Consider the following 19,606-nt stretch of genomic DNA (forward strand, 5'->3'; position numbering starts at 1 on the left):
ATTGGGATTAATGTCAGTCTTTCTTGGGTCCAGGATATGTTGGCATTGGCCCTTCGTGGCCAGATAGGGAGCTCCTCAAAACCAGGCCTCCTCTTCCTTCTCTCTCCCCAGGGCTCAGGAAAGAGAACTTTTACCTGAACAGCAGGTGGGGGTGCTGCTGCCTTGGACAGCTTCTTAGTCTCATAAGGATGGCGTTGCCTCTCCTTCCCTCGTGAGAGCCTGGGGACCAAGCCTCTTTGCCCACCATGAGCCTCACACCAGAGATCAAGAGTCGTGGGATGAAATTTGCTGAGGAGCAGCTGCTCAAGCATGGATGGACTCAAGGTGATCCTCTTACCCCCTCTGCGCCCTGCCTGCCTTCGCCCAGCAGGGGTTGTCCTGATCGTCCTGTAGTCTTTTCAGTTGGAGGAAAAGCTAGTTTAAAGAGAAATCTGCACAGCTGGTCATGGTGGTGCATGCTGGTAATCCCAGTACTTGGGAGGCGGAGACAGGAGGATTGCAGGTTTCAGGACAGCCTCAGCATGTGGTGAGACTCTCATCAGCCTAGTAAGACCCTATTTCAAATCAAAATAAAGGCCAGGGGTGGTTGCGCACGCTTGTAATCCCAGTACTTGGGAGGTTGAGACAGGAGGCTCACAGGTTCGAAGCCAGCCTCAGCTACTTGGGCCCTCAACAATTTAGTGAGACCCTGTTTCCAAGTAAATATCAAATAGGTCTGGGGGTGTAGCCCAGAGGTAGAAGCCTATTGTGTTCCACTCCCAGTATGAAAAGAAGGAAGCAAGGAAGGGAGGGAGGAAGGAAAGGAAAGGAAGGGCGGGGGTATACATCAGAGGTAGGTTCAATCCCCAGTAAAGGAAGAGAGAAATCTGCAGAAGAATAAATTTTTGATGTATTCAGAAAAGGGAAGAATGGGAGAAATTTGAGAGCAGATAATGAACAAGAAGTGGTTAGGAGCCAGGCCTGGAGACACATGCTTGTAATCCCAGCATTTGGGAGGCTGAGACAGGAGGATCCGGCTTTGAGGCCAGCCTCAGCTACTTAGTGAGGACTTGTGCAACTTAGTGAGACCCTGTTTCAAAGTAAAGACTAGAAAATTGGACTGGGGTGTAGTTTGGAGGTAGAATGCACCTGGGCTCCATCCTCAGCACCACACACACACACAAAAAAATAAAGTGGTTGGGAAGACTGGGGAAAGGAGTAAGTAAACATGGTCTCTGTCCCAAAATAGTTATGCAAAAAAATAGTTCAGGCTCAGACAGACTGCAGGACTGCATGCCGGGTACTAGGAAGAAAGGAGCCGAGAGGTTCTGGAAGGCACAGAGCATGCCCGCACTCGTGTGTGCAGTGTGCAGTGGCAGGGAGGGCGTGTGGCTGCCCGCTGGGGCTCCAGCAACTGCACAGTGTGCCGACACTCGCCATCCTCCGCAGGCAAAGGTCTGGGCCGGAAGGAGAACGGCATCACACAGGCCCTCAAGGTGACGCTGAAGCAAGACAACCACGGGGTAAGAGTGGCAGGCCGCGCGGCATGTCGGGAGCGGGGCCCTGAGGGCGCGGCGCTGGCCCAGCTCACACTTGCTGCCCGCCAGGTGGGGCACGACCCAGCCAAGGAGTTCACAGACCACTGGTGGAACGAGCTCTTCAACAAGACAGCGGCCAGCTTGGTAGTGGAATCCGGGCAGGTATGAGCTGATGGTGGGCTCAGGAAACACGGAGACCTGCACATAGGGGGTGGGGGCACGGAACATCACTGTCTCGCTGATCTGCTCCTACAGGATGGAGTACAGATACGCCGCCTTTCCAAGGACACCGCCCGCCACCACCGCCCCAAGCCCAGCTTGCTGTATCAGAAGTTTGTGAAGGTATTGGGGGCTGGGTGAGGGAGTCCATCCTGTTTCCTGGTGTCCGTGGGGCCTGAGCAGTGGCCTTGTGCCCCACCGGTTCTCAGGAGCGTCCAACCTGGTGGGGGCCCTGTGCTCAGCCTTGCTGTGCTTGCTTAGGCTGCAGGCTCTTGTCAGGAACTGAGGTCTCCAGGTTCCCGGCCTGCCACCCCGGCTGACCTGTCCCTGGGAGCAGGAGCTACCTGGGGGCAGAGTGGGGTGGTGGGTGACAGTGGTGGCATCAGGGTCCAACTAAAGGACTTGGAAGGCAGAGGGAGCTGAGGGATTCTCTCTGGTCCATCCTTATGTGGCCACAAGGGCAAAAGCTTGCGGAAGGGCCCACGGCTGGGTAGCGATGGCAGGCAGGACCAGAGCTGGACTGCACCAACAGAAGGGGCCTGGCCGCTGGTGGTCCCCTGTGGCGTGCCAAGGGCTTCACTTGCTGTCTGGCGACCTTTCCTGTTTGCCTACATCTCTGTTGCCATCTACTCTGTCCAGTTCAGGCCTCTTTTTTTTTTTTTTTTTTTTTTGCGGGTCTGGGGATGGAACCCAGGGGCATTTATTTGACCTCTGAGCTATAGCCCTTGCCCTATTTTTATTCTTTATTTTTTGAAACAGGGTCTCACTAAGTTACGGAGGGCCTCACTAAGTAGCTGAGGCTGTCTGTGAACTGTGACCCTCCTGTCTCAGCCTCCTGAATGCTGAGATTACAAGCGTGTGCCACCACGCCCAGCCACCCCCATCCTGTTTTATTTTTTATTTTGAAACAGAATCTAAGTAGTTGAGGCTGGCCTCAGACCTGTGATCCTCCTGTCTAAGCCTCCCAAGTACTGAATGTTAAGCGTGCGCCACCACGCCCGGCTCCGTCATCACCTCTTAACAGCCTCCTCTCCTCTAGCCCCCTCGCCACCGCACTCAGCTCAGTCTCCGCGCAGCATCCCAGGGTGCTTTCTAAAACAGATGTCATCATGTCGCTGGCTCCTCTTGGACAGGGCCCTGTCCTGCCTTCTGTCCAGGACCGGCACACCCACAGAATGGTTCTTTCCTCTCAAGGCACCTTCAGGGCCTTGCACATGCTGCTCCCTCTTCTCCCTTTGCCCCTAACCTGCGAGCATTTTCCTGTCTTCCAGACTCCGCTGACACATCCGTTGCTTTGACAAGCCACTCCCAGGCCCTGAAGTCTGGCTTAGGGCACGCTCCTCTAGCACAGGCATCGCGTCCACCCTGGCCGCCTGCACGTGGCTGTGTTCCCTTCCCCTCGCTGTGAAGTCCCCCCGCCCCGAGCTGGGCCCTTCGCGTTCCTATTGTGCTCTGTCCCCCGACTCCTTGGCTGTAGTAGGTTCTCTGTTAATCTAGCTAGGTGAAGGCACTGTGAACGGGAGTGGGTGGGGTACAGTGCCGTCTTCATCCTCGGTCATTGGCGCTTGTCCTGCTGTGAAGACCTGATGACCCAAGGTCCTGCTGCCCTGCCCATTCTGCCCACTAGACGGCCAGAGGCCATGGGTGCCACGCTTCTCCCCGCTCCACAAGGAGCCGCGTTCTTGCCTGGGGCTGTCGGTTCCTGGGAGACGGCCACGAGGGAAGAGGGAAGGTAGTGGTGCTGAGCGGGCCTTGTCTACCCCATGGTCTCCCTAGACGGCCACGCTGACTTCAAGTGGAGAAAAGCCAGACAGAGACCCGGAGAGCGGCGGTGAGGAGCAGGAACCCACACCTGCAAAGATGTGAGCGTTCCTGTGGGTGCCGGGCAGACCTGGGAGGAGGCACTCTTGGGTTTTAAGAGAAGGGACCAAAGCCGGGCGTGGTGGCGCACATTTGTAATCCCAGCATTTGGGAGACTGAGACAGTTCATGGACAGCCTAGCCTTTGCATCTCAGTGAGACCCTTTTTCAAACTAAAGAATAAAAAATAGGGCTGGGGTTGTCGCTCGGAGGTAGAATGCCCCTGGGTTTCATCTCCAGTACTGCAAAAAAAGAAAGAGAAGGGGCCCCAGTGCTCCTCTGGGCTTCTTGGGGGTGGAATTAGATTACACTAATTGTGGCCCCAGTACTTCAAAAAGTGCTAAGTCTTGATCAAAAACTGGGTGTTGAAGAGCTGTTTTGGGGGGGCTGAGAGGCCAAGCCTTCCATCAGATCTGCTTTTAACTCCCTGTCGGCCTCCACAGCCTCACTGACGAGATGCTGCTCCAAGCCTGCGAGGGGCGGACAGCGCACAAGTAAGTAGCGCTCGCCTCTGGGGACTCCCTTCTTTTCTACCCAGCCCACCCCTTGAGGAAGGCCTATGCCACCTCAATCTCTGCTGTGCACCCACCCACTGCCTGCAGACGGGCAGTTCTCCATCCCCAACTTCCCTGCAGCCCGCCATCAGGTCCCCTCCCGGTACCCTCACCAACTCAGGCCCCATCTTTTTCAGGGCAGCCCGTCTTGGGATCACGATGAAGGCCAAGCTTGCTCGGCTAGAGGCCCAGGAGCAGGCCTTCCTGGCTCATCTCAAAGGCCAGGACCCTGGAGCCTCTCAGCCACAGTGTGAAAGCAAGCCCCCCAAGAAAAAGAAAAAGAAAAGGAAGCAGAAAGAGGAAGAGACTGGGGCAGCCGAGGAGACGACGGGTGAGGAGCACCCGGAGCCCACCGAGCAGAGCACCAGGAAAAGCAAAAAGAAGAAAAGGCGGCGTCGAGAAGGCGAGGTCTCGGAGGAGCCAGCTGTGGAGAGTGAGGACGAGGCAGCAGCCACAGCGGGCAGGCCAGGTGAACTGGATGGCAGAGAGCTGTCCTGTCAGGCCCCCAGAAAAAGGAAGAAAAAGCGGTGGCACCAGGAGGAGGACCCTGTGGTGAATGAGGAGGCTGCGGGTGCTGTGGAAGAGGAGGCTGAGAGCAGAGCGTGCACACACCCACGCCGCAGAGGCAGGAGGCCACGGGGCGAGGCCGACTCCAGCACCAAGAACGAAGAAGGGGACAGGACTGCTTTAGGCGGTGGGGACAAAAGCAGCAAGAAGAAAAGTCAGCGGTGTAGAGAAGAGGAGGCGCTCCTCCATAGCAGAACTGGGGAAACAAAGCGCCCAGGGAAGAGGTGGAGACAGCGACCAGAGGAGGAAAGGGCTGGCGTCCACGCTGAGCAGGGGGCCACGAGAAAGAAACAGAAGAGGAGAGACCAGAGGTCTGATCAGGGCGGGGCTTGATCAGCTCCTTCCAGTGGAAGCCTGAGGTGTGGTAGGGTGGGGGGGGGGGCTTTTGCATCCCCCTAAATGAGGCACCCTCTTGAGAAGGAAACAACTCTGGAGCACCAGACACCACACCTCAGAAGAGGAAGCAGACACGGTCCCCCGCAGCTTCTAACCCAGAGATGATGAGCTCAGGTGCCTCTTTGGATATGTTCAGCTCACAGGTTGCCTGTTCCTAACACTGCCAAATGGCTAATGATAAAGATCTGCTTGGGAACCTAGCCTGTGGATGAATTTCAACTGCAGCTCCATTCCCAGCCTGGGAGGGTCCTGAATCCAAAGGAAGATTTTTTTTTTTTTTCCAGCCAGGCACAGTGACACACTCCCAGGTGTTGGGAAGCTAAGGCAGTGGGGTCACAAGTTTCAGGCCAGCCTGGGCAACTGAGACCCTATCTTAAAAGGGGGAAGGTGGGTTTGGTGGGGTTTGCTTTTAATCCCTTGCCTGGGAGGCTGAAATAGAAGGATTGCAAGTTCAAGGCCAGCGCATGGTAATTTAGTGAGACCCTGTTGCAAATAGGGGGGATGGGGCTGGCTCAGAAGAACAGTCTTGTTTTTAATCCTTAGTACCAGAGAAGGCTGAGGGATATAGCTTGGTGGGTAGTGTTTGCCTAGCACGTGCAAAAGCCCTGGGTTCAGTCTCTGGCACCACATATGGGACTGGAGTCCTGCCTTCCTTGGAGGCCTTTGAAGACACTTGTAATTCATACTTGTAATCCCAGTACTTGAGAGGCTGAGATAGGACTGCAGGTTCAAGGCCAGCCTCGGCAACTTATTGAAGTCTTCCACAACTTAGGCCATATTTCAAAATAATAAGATAGGGCTGGTGGTGTGGCTCAGAGGTAGAATATACCCTGTGTTCCATCCTCAGTACCACCCCCAAAGAAAAAATCACCTAAAGTCTTGCTACAACAATGTAAATAAAAATAGCCTAGAGAGCTGGGCGTAGTGGCACACACTTGTAATCCCCATGCTTGGGAGGCTGAGACTGGAGGATCACACAACAGGTTTGAGGCCAGCCTCAGCTACTTAGGCTGTCAGCAACTTAGTGAGACCCTGTTTCCAAATATAAAATAGGCCTGGGAGTATAGCACGGAGGTAGAAGGCCCCTGGGTTCCACCCTCAGAACCACCAAAAAAACAATAGCTTAGAGATGTTGTCCAGCTCCTTGCCTGTCCCAAACGGATTACTCTCTGTAAAGGACAGCATACCTCACTTGGCATCTAATAGTGATCTCTATTTCTTCCAAATGCCACAGTGACCACCTGTTCCCAAAGAGAGCACCACCTCCCCACCATTGCTCTCTGGCTCCCATTGTCCTTCATGGCCAGAGGAGCTCCCAGAATTCCACAGTTCTGGGAAAGAGGCGCCAAGTCTTTATTGGGAAGGAAGCCCACTCACTCCCTCACTGCAGGCGGTAGACACACTCCGTGTCGGGGTAGGGTGGCAGGTTCAGCTGGTACTTCTTTTCCATAGCAGGTGGTACAAAGCGACCACCCAAGTAATGGTAGCGACCTGCAAACTGGGTTGCAGACTTTTTGGGTGCTGTCAGAGAGATGAGCATGTCCGGCTGAATCCCTCCTGAGTTTCCTTTCTCCACATCCCAGCCTGGAAAGAAGGTGGTGTTCAGAAGTGTAAAAGAGGCCATGGTCTCATCTGCTCTCTGCACCTGGCTTTGCCCTGTCCTGAAGCAGTGGGAAGCCCTCAGTCCTCACTTGAGAACTCTCATCCTGGCAACTCCATGCACCTTCAGGGTTCCAGTTTTTTCATGGGACCAGCATGTAAAGGGGGCTTCTGAACTCTGCTCTCCGGCCCTAACGTGGGACCTGGTAAGCTTGCACTCTGCCCCTCTGCCCTCAAATGACTTGAGGTCTGACCCAGCCGTGACTTCCAGGTAACAGCCATGAAGCAGAGAATAGGGCCCCACTCCCCAGCCTTCAGGTCCCGGCACCTGAGGGAATGTCGATGCTGGCAATAGGCACGGTGAGTCCATTCAGGACACTCAGGATGCTGCGGAACGGCTCCCGAACATCGCCCTTGAAGCTGAAGCCAAAGATGGCATCCACCACCAGCTCATACAGCTCATCAATTGTTGTGGGCTGTGGTGGAATGGGAAAAGGCAGGGTGTCAGAACTGGCTGCTGCACAGAGCCTTTGGGGGGGAGGGCTGTCCTCTGTCCCCACAGCTACCATGGTATCGCACTCAGAGGGCATCCCAAGGCCTAGAGTAAGGGGGCGATGGTCACTGGGTCGGGCCAAGCTGAATCCAGGCACACTTTCTGTTCTGAGTGCCCCTCGAGTTGGCGGGCCCGATTCTGGTCTCTGCTCTGCCAAGATCTAATTCTGTGACTTCCAGCAAACCATTTCTCAGCCTCTCAGTATCTTCACATGTGAAAAGTGTTGATTTCCCCCCTGGTGTGGTGGCACATGCTTCTAATCCAGCACTTGGGAAGCTGAGGCAGGAGGATTACAATTTAGTGAGATCCTGTTTCCAAATAATAAAACCAGGCTGGGTATTGTAGCTCGGAGGTAGAATGCCAGAGTTAAAGTCCCCAATGCCACACACACAGAGAAAAAGTTTTAATTTTCTTGTTTGTTTGCTACCCCTAACCCCATGCATCTGCAGAAAAGGTTTCTGCTGAGGCCCTTGCTCCAGCCCCAGTGGGCAGGTCATTTATTTACTGCATGTGAGGGAGGAGGCCCTGATTAAAGAAAGGAAGAGGTCCCAGGGATGGAGGAAGCCACAGAGGTGGGGGCCTCTGGCATGGCCCTATGGCGAGGCCCTCCCACCACCGTTCAGGTGGCACCCTCTAAGCATCCCTGTGACGGGCACAGGTGGGTGAGCTCAGCACCCGCAGTGGTTACCAGGGCAGTGGGTGCTGGATGGAGCCACCTACCTCTGAAGGCATTTCACCAAGGAAAGGGATGTCCATTTTCTGACACTGGGTCACCAACGCAGTGAAGAGTGGTTTGCTCGGTCTTTTGGGGTAATAGATGGTTGGCTGGTAGCCCTAGTTAAAAAGGAACGTGGCGATTCAACCCCAGGTCCACGGAGTATGGACCCTTCCCCCAGCCCTTCCCCACATACTCACGAAGAGCTTGAGGTGTCGAGCACAGACCAGCCCGTCTCCTCCGTTATTCCCTGGGCCACAGATGACCAGGACAGTCGGGGGGCTCCTGGACATGGACGTGGGGGGATATGCCTGAAGGCAGAGCCAGCGGGGATTCAGGCAGATGTGGACCAGATCGGTCAGCCGTACGCCGGGGCCGGGGCGCGGGCAGTGGCCGCCCCTGCCTCCTCCCAAGGGCGCATGCACCACTGACCTTGGCAATGGCCGTGGCACAGCTCAGCCCGGCCAGCTCCATGAGTTGGTCCACGCTGAACTGGTACTCGCTGAACAGCTCCTCGTCCACCGCCTGCGCCTCCGCCTGGCTGGGGGAACCGGGGCCTGAGTCCCGCGCTGGACGCGCCCGCCCGCCCGCCCCGCCCCGCCCCGGCCTCGCCTACCTCAGGTACTTGACCGCCGCGCTCGCCATGGCCTCGGAGCCGCGAGGGCCACTCGAACCCCGCCGCTGCGCCCCCCACCAGGTGGGGCCCGAGCAGCCGCCCGCCTGGCCTCGGATTCGCGGCAGGCGAGAGCCCGCCACCAGCAGCCCGAGCCCCAGCAGCGCCCGCAGCCCGGACATCCAGCTCGCGAGCCGCGCGGCCGGCTCGGCGCATGCGCGGCGCTCGCCCCGCCCCCTGCGCTGGCCCGGCGCGCCCCCGCCGGAAGTGGCCGGCGCGCGCGCGTGGGGTGCGCGCTTCGGGTTCCCTTGCGGCGCGCAGCGTGGACCTGGGGATCTTCCCGCCTGCGTCTCGCCCCCGTGCACCTTCCGGTACCGCCAGGATCCCCACTCCCGAGAGTGTGTACAAATGGTCCCACATTCCCAGATGTACCGAAGTGCGTTGGGCCGCCCGCCTTGGGGAGTAATTCATGACTTTTTGGCTCTTTGGGAAACTATAGCAAAGCAGCCTGCGGGGTCCTGCCCCATCACTTGCTAGCTGAGTGAATTCAGGCCCTCCTGGTGCAGGTTATCTGCTGTGCGCTAGGGAGAGTCCAGAGTGGTAGGCTTGTAATCCCAGCATTTGGGAGGCTGAGACAATAGGATTGCGCTTCGCGGCCAGCCTCAGCTACTTAGTGAGGCCTTTTGCAACTCAGTGAGACCCTGTTTCAAAAAAAAAAAAAAAAAAATAGGGCTGGGTGGGGATGTGGTTCGGAGGTAGAATACCCCTAGGTTCCATCCCCAGTGCCGCAAAAATAAAAATATAAGCTGGGCGTGGTGGCGCACGCTTGTAATCCCTGCGCTTGGGAGGCTGAGACAGGAGGATTGCACAGGTTCGAAGCCAGCCTCAGGTACTTAGTGAGGCTCTCAGCAACTTAGTGGGACCCTGTTTCCAAATAAAATATAAAAAAATGTCTGGGAGTATAGCCCAGAGGTAGAAAGCCTCTGGGTTCTACCCCCAAATCCCCCCCCCCAAATTATATATATATATATATATATATATATATATATATAAAATAAAATGGGGCCGGGGATATAGCTTGGCTGTAGAATGTCCCTGGGTTTAACCTCCAGTACCACACACACAAATAAATAAATAAATAAATAGGGGTGTGGGTATAGCTAAGAGGTAGAATGCCCCTAAGTTCAATTCCCAGTAACACACACACACACACATACACTTGCACAAAACAGTGCTTTTCACATAGTCCATGAATTTCTATGATATTTAATGAAATTATACATTATAATAACAAACAGCCAGCATGAACACGTGCGATGATAAATCCCAGGTGGAGCCCCACAGTGTTCTGAAAGCTGCTCGCTGTCTAGATCCCGCCTTCTCCAGTCAAGCCCCTTACCCTCTTGGAGGCTTCTAATATCCTTCTGTGTGAATGAGGATTATAATAGCACCTCATGCATGTATAAGGAGAGGGCATCTGTAAGACACTGAGCACATGGGGCATGTGTTCAGTGCTCAATAAATATTACATAATATCACTGCCCTTGCCTGGCTCCAGGCTTGAGAGTGGAGTTCGTGCTTGGGTTAAGACCTCTTCTGTAGCACCACACGCCCTATTTCCCGCATGAGAAAAGGAGGTCTGGAGAAAGTCAGTGTGTCCAAGGCCACCAGACCAAGAAGTCCGTTGTATGTTTGTTTTGGTAGTACTGGGGATTGAACCTAGAGGCATTCTACCTCTGGGCTACACTCAAAGTCCTTTATTTTTAATTTTTTTAATTTTTGCAGTACTGGGGATGGAACCCAGGGGCTACACCCCCAGCCCTATTTTTTATTCTTTATTTTGAAACAGAGTCTCACTGAGTTGCAAAGGCCTCACTAATTAGCCGAGGGTGCATCTGTGAACCGTGATCCTCCTGCTTCAGCCTCCCAAATACTGAGATTACAAGTGTGTGCCACCACACCTGGCTCTTTTTGAAACAAGGTCTTGTTCAATTGCTGAGACTGGTCTCAATCCTGGCAATCCTCCAGTCTTAGCCTCCCAGTGCTAGAACTGCAGGTGCACACCCCCACAACTGGCATGAGTCATGCTTTTTTTTTTTTTGCTGTGTACTGGGGATGGAATCCAGGGGCATTCTACCTCCGAGCTACACCCCAGCCCTACTTTTTCTTTATTTTGAAACAGGGTCTCACTGAGTTGCAAAAGGCCTCACTAATCAGCTGAGGATGTCTGTGAACCATGATCTTCCTGTCTCAGCCTCCCAAATGCTGGGATTACAAGCCTGCACCACCACCACAGCTGGCCAGGAGTCATGCTTTTTCACTTTTTTAGAAGTGCAAGGGCCTAAGTGGTCATGAGGTCAGGATCCGGGGCGGCGGGGGTGGGGGGAGGAAAGCTCGCTATCCATTCTCTTTTTCTTTCTTTTCTTCCTTTTTTTTTTTTTATTGCCTGTTGAGCCTAAAAATTCCAACAACGTGCAAGGAAAACCTTTTGGTCTCATCTGGTGCCGACCTGCTCAGAAATCTGTGCTCTATGGACATAGGAGCTTGGATGACAGGAAGAGGCTCAGCCCCCAGAATCCCCGAAGGTGTGTGTGTGTGCTGCTGAGTCCTGCAGGGGTGAGGGCTGGGACTAGCAGGCCACCAGTCACGTGATGGTGCAGAAGCCAGACTGAGTGAGTCTCCTCTGGGAGCTCCTGCTGGTGGCTTCCCCTGGCCATCTGGACCTGGAGGAGGCAGAAAAGGGCTTGCCAGTGGGGCTGGTAGAGAAAAACCAGGAGATACCCGTGCCTGCCCCCTGGCTCCAGTTTCCTGGGCCCTCTCTGTGTCTGTCTGTCTGTCTGTCTGTCTGTCTGTCTGTCTGTCTCTCTCTCTCTCTCTCTCTCTCTCTCTCTCTCTCTCTCTCAGCACTGGGTATTGAACCCAGGGGCATTCTACCTCCAAGCTACACCCTCAGCCCTATTTTTTATTCTTTATTTTGAAACAGGATCTCACTGAGTTGCAAAGGGCCTCACTAAGTAGCTGAGGTTGGCTGCGAACCTACGATCCTTCTGTCCCAGCCTCCCAAGTGCTGGGATGACAAGCGTGCGCCACCACGCCCGGCTGGCTCTCTCTGTCTCTAACCTCAGCTGGTGGGCTCTGGGGCAGGAGGGCGTAGGCTTTGGCTTCACGTCTCCTGCAGAACTCTCCCTCTCTCTGAAGCCAACAGTCAGACCATGCAGGAGGCAGGGGATAGTCAGGCCCCCAGAGCTGGGTGGGGGTCATTTAGGTTGCTGAAGAGCAGATGCACCTCGCTGTGTATCCTGAGAACCAGATCACATGGACAGCTTCCACTAAAACCACCTCAAACCACATCTGCTACTTTCTGTCCATTCTCCAAGCTTCCTCTGCCCCCCTGGTACTCACCGATTGGCCTGGGGGCCACTGGGAACCAGGATAGCAGGGTGCTCTCTGGGAACGCTCAGACCTCCACATGGAAGATGGGCCCTGGGTCCTGGACCTGGATATAGAGGGTCAAACATTCATCACAGGCCTCCCACACCAAGGACCATCATGGTGGGACAGAGACAGCTTTGGGAGAAGGACAGAGTCCTATACAGAGGGTATGCTGGGGACTGCGCCCTCTACTGGTGAGGCACTTGGTAAGTCGGGCCAGACTGGAAGCTAGACAGAGTATGATCGGCTGTGCCTGGAAGGAAACACGGGGAAGAAGGCTCAGCAAATCACACCAGCTCGCCACGCAGCAAGAACTCTTCTCCCAGAGCTGTGAGGCTTTGAGAGGGGTCTCAGTGAACTGTGAGCTGGGGTAAGAAAAGCACCGGGCGCCGTGGCCAGCAGGCAGCCGGCTCTCAACAAACCTTGGTGCTTTGTGATGCCAAGTTCTAGAGGTCAGGACAGCACAGGAGCAGCCTGGGAGAGGGACATCTGAAGGGCTCCCGGAGAAAGAGGCTGGGGTCTTGAAAAGTAGTAAGAAATGGGGGTGGGGGAGCCAAGCATAGTGGCGCATACTTGTAATCCCGGTACTTGGGAGGTTGAGACAGGAGGATCGCGGTTTGAAGACAGCTTTGGCTACTTAGTGAGGCCCTCTGCAACCTGGTAAGACTCTGTTTCTAAATAAAATATAAAATAGGTCAGGGCATGTAGCTCAGAGGTAGAATGCCCCTGGATTCCATCCCCAGTACCACAGAAAGAAGAAAGAAAGAAAGAAAGAAAGAAAGAAAGAAAGAAAGAAAGAAAGAAAGAAAAGCTGAGAGGTAGAAAACCCTAGGTCCCATTCCCAGTACCAAAAAAAAAAAAAAAAAAAAAAATGGGGAGTGTCGGGCCATCCCAGGGTTGGCAATCCGGAGCCAAGGAGGGCAGGGCTGGGGGCAGAAGGGGCAGGAAGAGGGTGGGAAGCAAGCTCCCTTTGCAGGGAAGTGGCTCCACCAGCCTGCTGTGACTCACACTCTGGTCTCGGAGGTCCAGACATCGTGGAAATATTCACGGATCCCTCCTCTTCTTTCTCGTCCTGGCCTTCCTCAAATTCTTCCTCTTTCCACCTACCAGGATATCTGCAGGCACCCGTAACTAAAGGTGCAGCCGGGCAGAGCGATCCCACCCCGGCCATCACTCCCAGCACCCGGTGTCCCGCCCCCGCTGGCGCCCCATGATGCTCACCTGCCCTGGGGACGTGCTGTGCTACTCTGCACCTGGGCTGAGGTCACCGCCACCTGCTTCTGGGTTCAATCCCCAGTCCCACAAAAATATAAGTAATAAAATAAAATATAACTTCAGCGCCGGGAGTGGGAGGTTTTCTGAGGGGTTCTCAGAGTGTGAAGGAGTTGGAGCGATAATGGTCCGAGGAGAGAGACTGAGAGAGAAACTGTGCCCAGAGATTGCTTCTGAGAATGTCCACATAACCAGTCCGCGGGTGAGCAGGACTCTGCTGGAGCATCACCCCACCCTGTGGCCACTGCGGGAACTGCAGCCAAGGACTTCCTCTGCCTCCGCCTCTCACCCCTGTCTGGCGCTTTTCTTGGCCTTGGCCCAGTGGCTGGAAATGAACCACACGCCCCGCCCACCTCCCTGGCCCTGTGGAAGTGGCTGGCGGGCTGCAGACAGTAAGCAGGTCAGACCAGCATCCCTGAGCATGTCAGCCCTGCTGTCTGCTGCCCCCTTCTCCCGGCGCCTCTCCCCACCCTGGCTCCTGTCTCAGGGGTCTCCTCACCAGCGTGGGTGCCTGGGCCAGCCCCTCCTGAGCCAAGTGGGTCTTGAGGGCATCTGCCAGTTTGCCCACCAGACGTTCTCGAACATACCCCGGCTCCTTCTGGGGAGGGGAGAGCAGGGGAAAGAAAGTGGCCTGGGCTTTCTGGTGCCCGGGGAGGGGATGGGGAGAGAGAGACAGGAAGGAGAGAAGTGGGCTTGTTTTCCCTCTTACCCTCCATCCCCATGCTCCCAGGGTCGATGCCCAGAGACTGCCTCGTCCACCCAGTTAGTAACCCAGGACCCGGCACCCAGTGTGTCCACGCATATTTGATAGTGAATGAACGGGAGAGGGGTTGAGCAGTGCAGGCAGGAGTGTCAGAGGCCGATGCTGCTGGAGGAGGCAGGGCGGGCGGGGAAGCACTGGCAGGTCAAACCTGACACTGGGCCAGCGCGTCCTTATAGTACTTCAAGGCCTGGTCTGGCTGGCCCAGTCTGGCTGCAGCAGCCCCAAGACCCTCGCAGGCTTGCCACTGTCCCTTCACGTCCCCTGGGATAGAGTCGGAAAGGTCCTCTCATGGCTCCCCGTCCCATCCCATGGACCTTTCCCTCCCAGCCAGTCCCCAGGATCCTTAGTCTTTGGGTATCCCTTACCCAGGATTGTGCTAACCCCTCCCCTTACCGGCGTCCTGGGCAGCCCGCAAGGCATGCAGGTAATTGTCTCTGGCGGCCTTATGGTCACCCAGCTGGCTCAGGGCAAATGCCAGGCTGCCAAAGCTCCGGCCCTGCTCCCACCGCTGTCCCAGACAGCCTGAAGACAGAGTGCACCGTCCTAAGAGGGGACTCAGGTTGCAAGGCATCGGGAGCCTGCCCCCAGCAAGCAAGGAGGCTCCCAGGAGTCCTGGCACCCAGCCTCAGCGTACCGCCCAGTGGACCAGAGACCTTGGCTTTCCATGCCCAGCCTCTCCTCATCTGGAGCTGCGGCCCAAAAGCCTCTCCTGGCTAGATGGAGCCACGCAGGGACCGTGTGAGGTGGGCAACACAGGTGTCAACGGATGCATTTTTTAATTTTTAATTTTATTATTTATTTATTTATTTATTTATTTATTTGAAGCACTAGGGGTGGAACCCAAGGGCATTCTATCTCTGAGCTACACTCCCAGCCCTATTTTTTATTCTTTATTCTGAAACAGGGTCTCACTGAGTTGCAAAGGGCCTCACAAAGTAGCTAAGGCTGGCCACCAACCTTGATCCTCCAAATGCTGGAATTACAAACATGCGCCACCACACACAGTTTCTTTTTCTTTTCTTTTGTTTTTTGTGGGCCAGGGGATGAAACCCAGGGGCATTCTACCTCAGAGCTATTTCCCCTGCCCTATTTTGTATTATTATTATTATTTTTTTTTTTTTTTTTTTTTTTGGTGGTACTGGGGGTGGAACCCAGAGGCTTTCTACCTCCGGGCTATACTCCCAGACCCATTTTTTTATATTTTATTTGGAAACAGGGTCTCACTAAGTTGCTGAGAGCCTCACTAAGCAGCTGAGGCTGGCTTTGAACCCATGCGATCCTCCTGTCTCAGCCTCCCAAGCGCGGGGATTACAAGCGTGCGCCACCACGCCCAGCTTGTATTCTTTATTTTTCAAACAGGGTCTCACTAAATTGTGGAGAACCTCACTAAGTAGCTGAGGCTGTCCACGAACTTCGATCCTCTGGTCTCAGCCTCCCAAATGCTGGGATTACAAGCATGCGCCACCACGCCCAGCTTTCCATCTGTTTAATAATAATAATAATAATATTGTTTATTATTATTATTATTATTATTATTATTATTATTTTGCAGAACTGGGATTAAACCCAGGGGCATTCTACCTCCGAGCTATGGAGGCTTTACTAGTGAGCTTGGGGGCCCCTGGCTCACTCCCCAGCCCAGGCACTCACCGTGGAGAGCCGCAGCCTTCTGGTGGAACCATCGGGCCTCCTGGTAGTTGCCGAGGGCGTTATGGGCCATCCCCAGGTTTCTCAGCACGGTGGCCTGCTCCCCTGGCCGTGCGCACTGGGGCAGCGCCTGCAGGAAGGCCTCCACGGCCAGCGGGAACAGCTGGAGCTGAGAGTAGCCCAGGCCTAGGTCATTGTAGAGTCGCCCTAGAGGGCACAAACAGGATCACTTGCTGGCCAGGTGGGCCATAGCTAAGGCTGTACTGGTTCAACTCCGTCCATTCCTTCTCAACCCTCAGGGTACCGCCAACTCAGTGTCTCCCCAGATTCCACACCTGCCTCCAGCCTCACCTAGCAGCTCTTGCTCGGGGCTCCGCTCTGCCAGCCTCCGGCTCTCCTCCAGCGCCTGCACCACCTCCCCCAGCCCGTGCCGACCGCTCTTCAGCATACACCCGGCTGCGGCCCCCAGCGCCATGGCTGCAGCCCGGGGCCGGCCAGCTTGGGCATACGCCTGGCTTGCTTCCTGCAGGCAGCAGGCTGCCCACTCAGGACGCCCCAGGGCTTGGTAGCAGGCGCCCATCTTTGCTTGGGCCTCTCCCTGGTCACCCTGTGGCTGGTAATGGTCCAGGGCTCGGTGGTACCAGTCCAAAGCTCGAGGCAGGTCGCCCAGGGCATGGTAAGCCTGGGCCACGTTGAAGCACTGGTCGCCATGATACCTGCCCTGGGCCTTCTCCTCGGGCTGGGCTCGCAGGAGCAGCGCCAGGCCTCGGGCGGGGTCCCCGGTCTCCACGTAGGCGGCCCCCAGGTTGAAGGCACAGGCTCGAAGTACAGGGGTGTTTCTGGTTTGTGGCAGCTCATAGGCCAGGACAAAGGCCTTCTGGAAGCTGCTCAAGGCCTCACGGGCCCGGCCAGCCTGCAGGGCTCCGTGGCCAGCCCTGGTGAGGTCTTGAATGCTGGCCTCCCGCTGCTGCCCTGTTCTTTTCTTCTTTTTCTTCTTGCAGCTTGAGGGTTCAGGCTCCTGAGGAACCTCCTCAGGGCTGGGCAAGGACATAAGGCGTCTCACAGCAGGGAGCACAGGGGCCAGTAGGTTTGCCTTGGACTCCCCCACAGAAAGGTCCCCAGAGGGCAACTCCGTTCTACCCTGTCCTGGTGTGACCTCAGGGTTCCTGAGTTCTCTCTGGCAACGCACTGTGCTTCATCTGGCCATCAGAAAGAAAAGTGAGCCGGAGGATCGCGGTTCAAGGCCAGCCTCAGCCACTTAGCGAGGCCCTCTGCAACTCAGCGAGACCCTGTTTCCAAATAAAGAATAAAAAGTAGGGCTGGGGGTGCAGCTCAGAGGTAGAATACTCCTGGGCTCCATCCCCAGTACACTGAAAAAAAAAAAAAAAAAAAAAAAAAAAAGAAGGAAAGAAAATTGACCCTAACTTCTTGCTAGGCTCGGTGGTGCACCCCTGTAATCTCAGTACTTGGGAGGTTGAGACAGGAGGATCCCAGGTTGGAGACCAGCCTCAGCAATTTAGGCCCTCAACAATTTAGTGAGACACTGTTTCAACATAAAAAATAAAAAGGCTGGGGGTATACCTCAAAGGTAGAATGCCCCCAGGTTCAATCCCTAGTACCAAAAAAAAAAAAGTTAAGTTTTATCTACTTTACCACAATTAAAAAAAAAAAAATGCTAGCCAGGTATGGTGGCACATGCTTGTAATCCCATTATTAGGGAGGCTGAGATAGGAGGGTCACAAGTTCAAGAAGTGAGACACGAGATTGTGATTAACCTAAAGACCCTGTTTAAAACCAAAAATGAGCCAGGCGTGGTGGCACACGCTTGTAATCCCAGCTTTCAGGAGGCTGAGACCAAAGGATCGTGGTTCACGGCCAGCCTCAGCTACTTAGTGAGGCCCTCCGCAACTCAGTGAGACTCTGTTTCAAAATAAAGAATTAAAAATTGGGCAGGGGGTGTAGCTCAGAGGTCGAATGCCCCTGGGTTCCATCCCCAGACCAGCAGAAAAAAAAAGAAGAAGAAGAAAAAAAAGAGCCGGGTGTGGTGGCACAGGCTTGCAGTAGCAGCATCTGGGGAGGCTGAGACAGGAGGATCGCAGTTCACAGACAGCCTCAGCAACTTAGTGAGGCCCTCTGTAACTTAGTGAGACCCTGTTTCAAAATAAAGAATAAAAAAAATAGGGCTAGGGTGTCCCTCTGAGGTAGAATGCCCCTAGGTTCCATCCCCAGTGGGGGGGGGGGACGACTTTCTCCAGAAAGTTCCTTCCAGGAGACAGGAATAGGGTGGGAAAGATCCAGCACTGCTGGCTTGTATCATCTTCTCCTCCTCCACCTCTTTTTAGGACAGGCAGGCAGAAGTGAGCCATTCCCTCCCCCCACCCCCCCACCCCTCTCTCGTGCGTTACTAGGGATGGAACCCAGGGGCATTCTACCTCCCCGCTACACTCCCAAACAGGGTCTCACTGAGTTGCAAAGGACTTCACTAAGCAGCTGAGGCTGTCTGTGAACTGTCCTCCTGTCTCAGCCTCCCAAATGCTGGGATTACAAGCGTGCGCCACCATGCCCGGCTGATACATTTTCTTTTTAAAGACATTCTCTTTGTTCCTAAGAACACCCACAACTCCTAACTTTCCCTCATCCCAGTCCTGGCTGCCCCCACCCAGTCTTGGGGATCCCAGCTGTAAGACACTCACCCATTGTTTTTCCTCCGCAGCTGGGTTTCTGGAATGGCTCCCCAGGCTAGAGTTACCTCCCCCAGCTCTCAGCCAGAGCCCCCAGGGTTACCAGACAACCTGGTACTGCCCTCTGCGCCCAGAGACCTTTGAGTGACAGCTCAGGTGGCCTATCGCAATGCTGAACCCTGATGATTCTCCGACACAGACTGCAGAGGTCACGCCCTCAAATCCCCCTCCTCCCAGAAGGACTCTGAGCCTGGTGGGCTGGTTACTGTTACCACCCTTAGATCTCACCTTCTTTCCACAGAAAAAGTGACTGAGCTTCTGTGACTTTTTGGAGCCCTACAGCTGGGATTAAATGACCCGGGTTTTCTGAGGGTCCTATCCACTAAATTGCAAGCTTCAATGGGGCTCAGGCTGTTCTAGAAAATGAATCCTATTTGTTTGGTTGTTGTTTGTTTATTGTGGCACTGAGGATTGAATACAGGAGCATTCTACCTCTGAGCTATACCCCCAGCCCTATTTTGTGGTTTTTTTCTTTTTTGAAATGGGATCTCACTAAGTTAAAAAGGACCTCACTAAGTTGCTGAAGCTGGCCTTGAACCTGCGATGGTCCTGTCTCAGCTTCCCAAATACTGGGAATACAGGTATGCACCACCAAGCCTGGCTTATTCTTTATTTTGAAACAGGGTCTCATAAAGTTTTGGAGAGCCTCACTAAGTAACTAAGGCTGGCCACAAACTTGCCATCTGCCTGTCTCAACCTCCCAAGTACTGGGATTACAAGCATGAACCATCACACCTGGCTCATTTCTTCCCCCCCCCCTCTTCTCCTTCTCTCTCTCTCTCTCTCTCTCTCTCTCTCTCTCTCTCTCTCTCTCTCTCTCTCTCTCTCTCTCTCTCTCTCCCTGTGTTGTTACTTGGGACTGAACCCAAGGGCCTTCTACCTCTGAACTACTATACCCCCAGCCTTATTTTATTTTATTTTATTTTGCAGTACTGGGGATGGAACCCAGGGGCATTCTACCTCCGGGCTACACCCCTAGCCCTGTTGTTTTTATTCTTTATTTCGAAACAGGGTCACACTGAGTTGCAAAGGGTCTCACTAAGTGGCAGCTAAGGCTGTCCGCAAACCACAATCCTCCCGTCTGTCTCAGCCTCCCGAATGCTGGGATTACAAGCGTATGCCACCATGCCCGGCTTTTATTTTTTATTTTGAAATAGGG

General features: G+C 54.6%; 3 protein-coding genes across 9 annotated transcripts; 1 reads left to right on the forward strand and 2 right to left on the reverse strand.

Moving 5' to 3' along the window:
- Positions 1-245: 245 nt before the first annotated feature.
- Positions 246-5,270, forward strand: GPATCH4 (G-patch domain containing 4; the record flags this gene model as incomplete). Its single annotated transcript, XM_080691572.1, has 8 exons — positions 246-324; positions 1,429-1,502; positions 1,587-1,679; positions 1,773-1,859; positions 3,513-3,598; positions 4,039-4,089; positions 4,287-4,870; positions 5,137-5,270. The coding sequence occupies 8 exons, from the start codon at positions 246-248 to the stop codon at positions 5,268-5,270; spliced, it is 1,188 nt and encodes a 395-aa protein (XP_080547698.1).
- Positions 5,271-6,493: 1,223 nt separating this feature from the next.
- Positions 6,494-8,774, reverse strand: NAXE (NAD(P)HX epimerase; the record flags this gene model as incomplete). Of its 7 annotated transcripts, none has more annotated exons than XM_080692627.1 (6): positions 6,494-6,696; positions 7,040-7,187; positions 7,985-8,098; positions 8,180-8,290; positions 8,412-8,520; positions 8,605-8,774. In XM_080692627.1, 6 exons carry the CDS (start codon positions 8,772-8,774, stop codon positions 6,494-6,496), a joined length of 855 nt encoding a protein of 284 aa, XP_080548753.1. The 7 variants fall into 7 exon arrangements, with proteins under 7 accessions (XP_080548753.1, XP_080548754.1, XP_080548752.1 ...); XM_080692628.1 differs by having other exon boundaries at positions 7,985-8,089; positions 8,596-8,774; XM_080692626.1 differs by having other exon boundaries at positions 8,596-8,774.
- A 3,050-nt stretch (positions 8,775-11,824) lies between these two features.
- Positions 11,825-16,757, reverse strand: TTC24 (tetratricopeptide repeat domain 24; the record flags this gene model as incomplete). The annotated part of the gene is made up of 9 exons (XM_080691573.1): positions 11,825-11,891; positions 11,995-12,088; positions 13,033-13,127; positions 13,586-13,659; positions 13,796-13,894; positions 14,208-14,320; positions 14,453-14,581; positions 15,710-15,913; positions 16,058-16,757. 9 exons carry the CDS (start codon positions 16,755-16,757, stop codon positions 11,825-11,827), a joined length of 1,575 nt encoding a protein of 524 aa, XP_080547699.1.
- Between the last annotated feature and the right edge of the window lie 2,849 nt (positions 16,758-19,606).

This window comes from Muscardinus avellanarius, assembly GCF_963383645.1.
Source record: "Muscardinus avellanarius genome assembly, chromosome: 3".
Classification (NCBI taxonomy): domain Eukaryota; kingdom Metazoa; phylum Chordata; class Mammalia; order Rodentia; family Gliridae; genus Muscardinus; species Muscardinus avellanarius.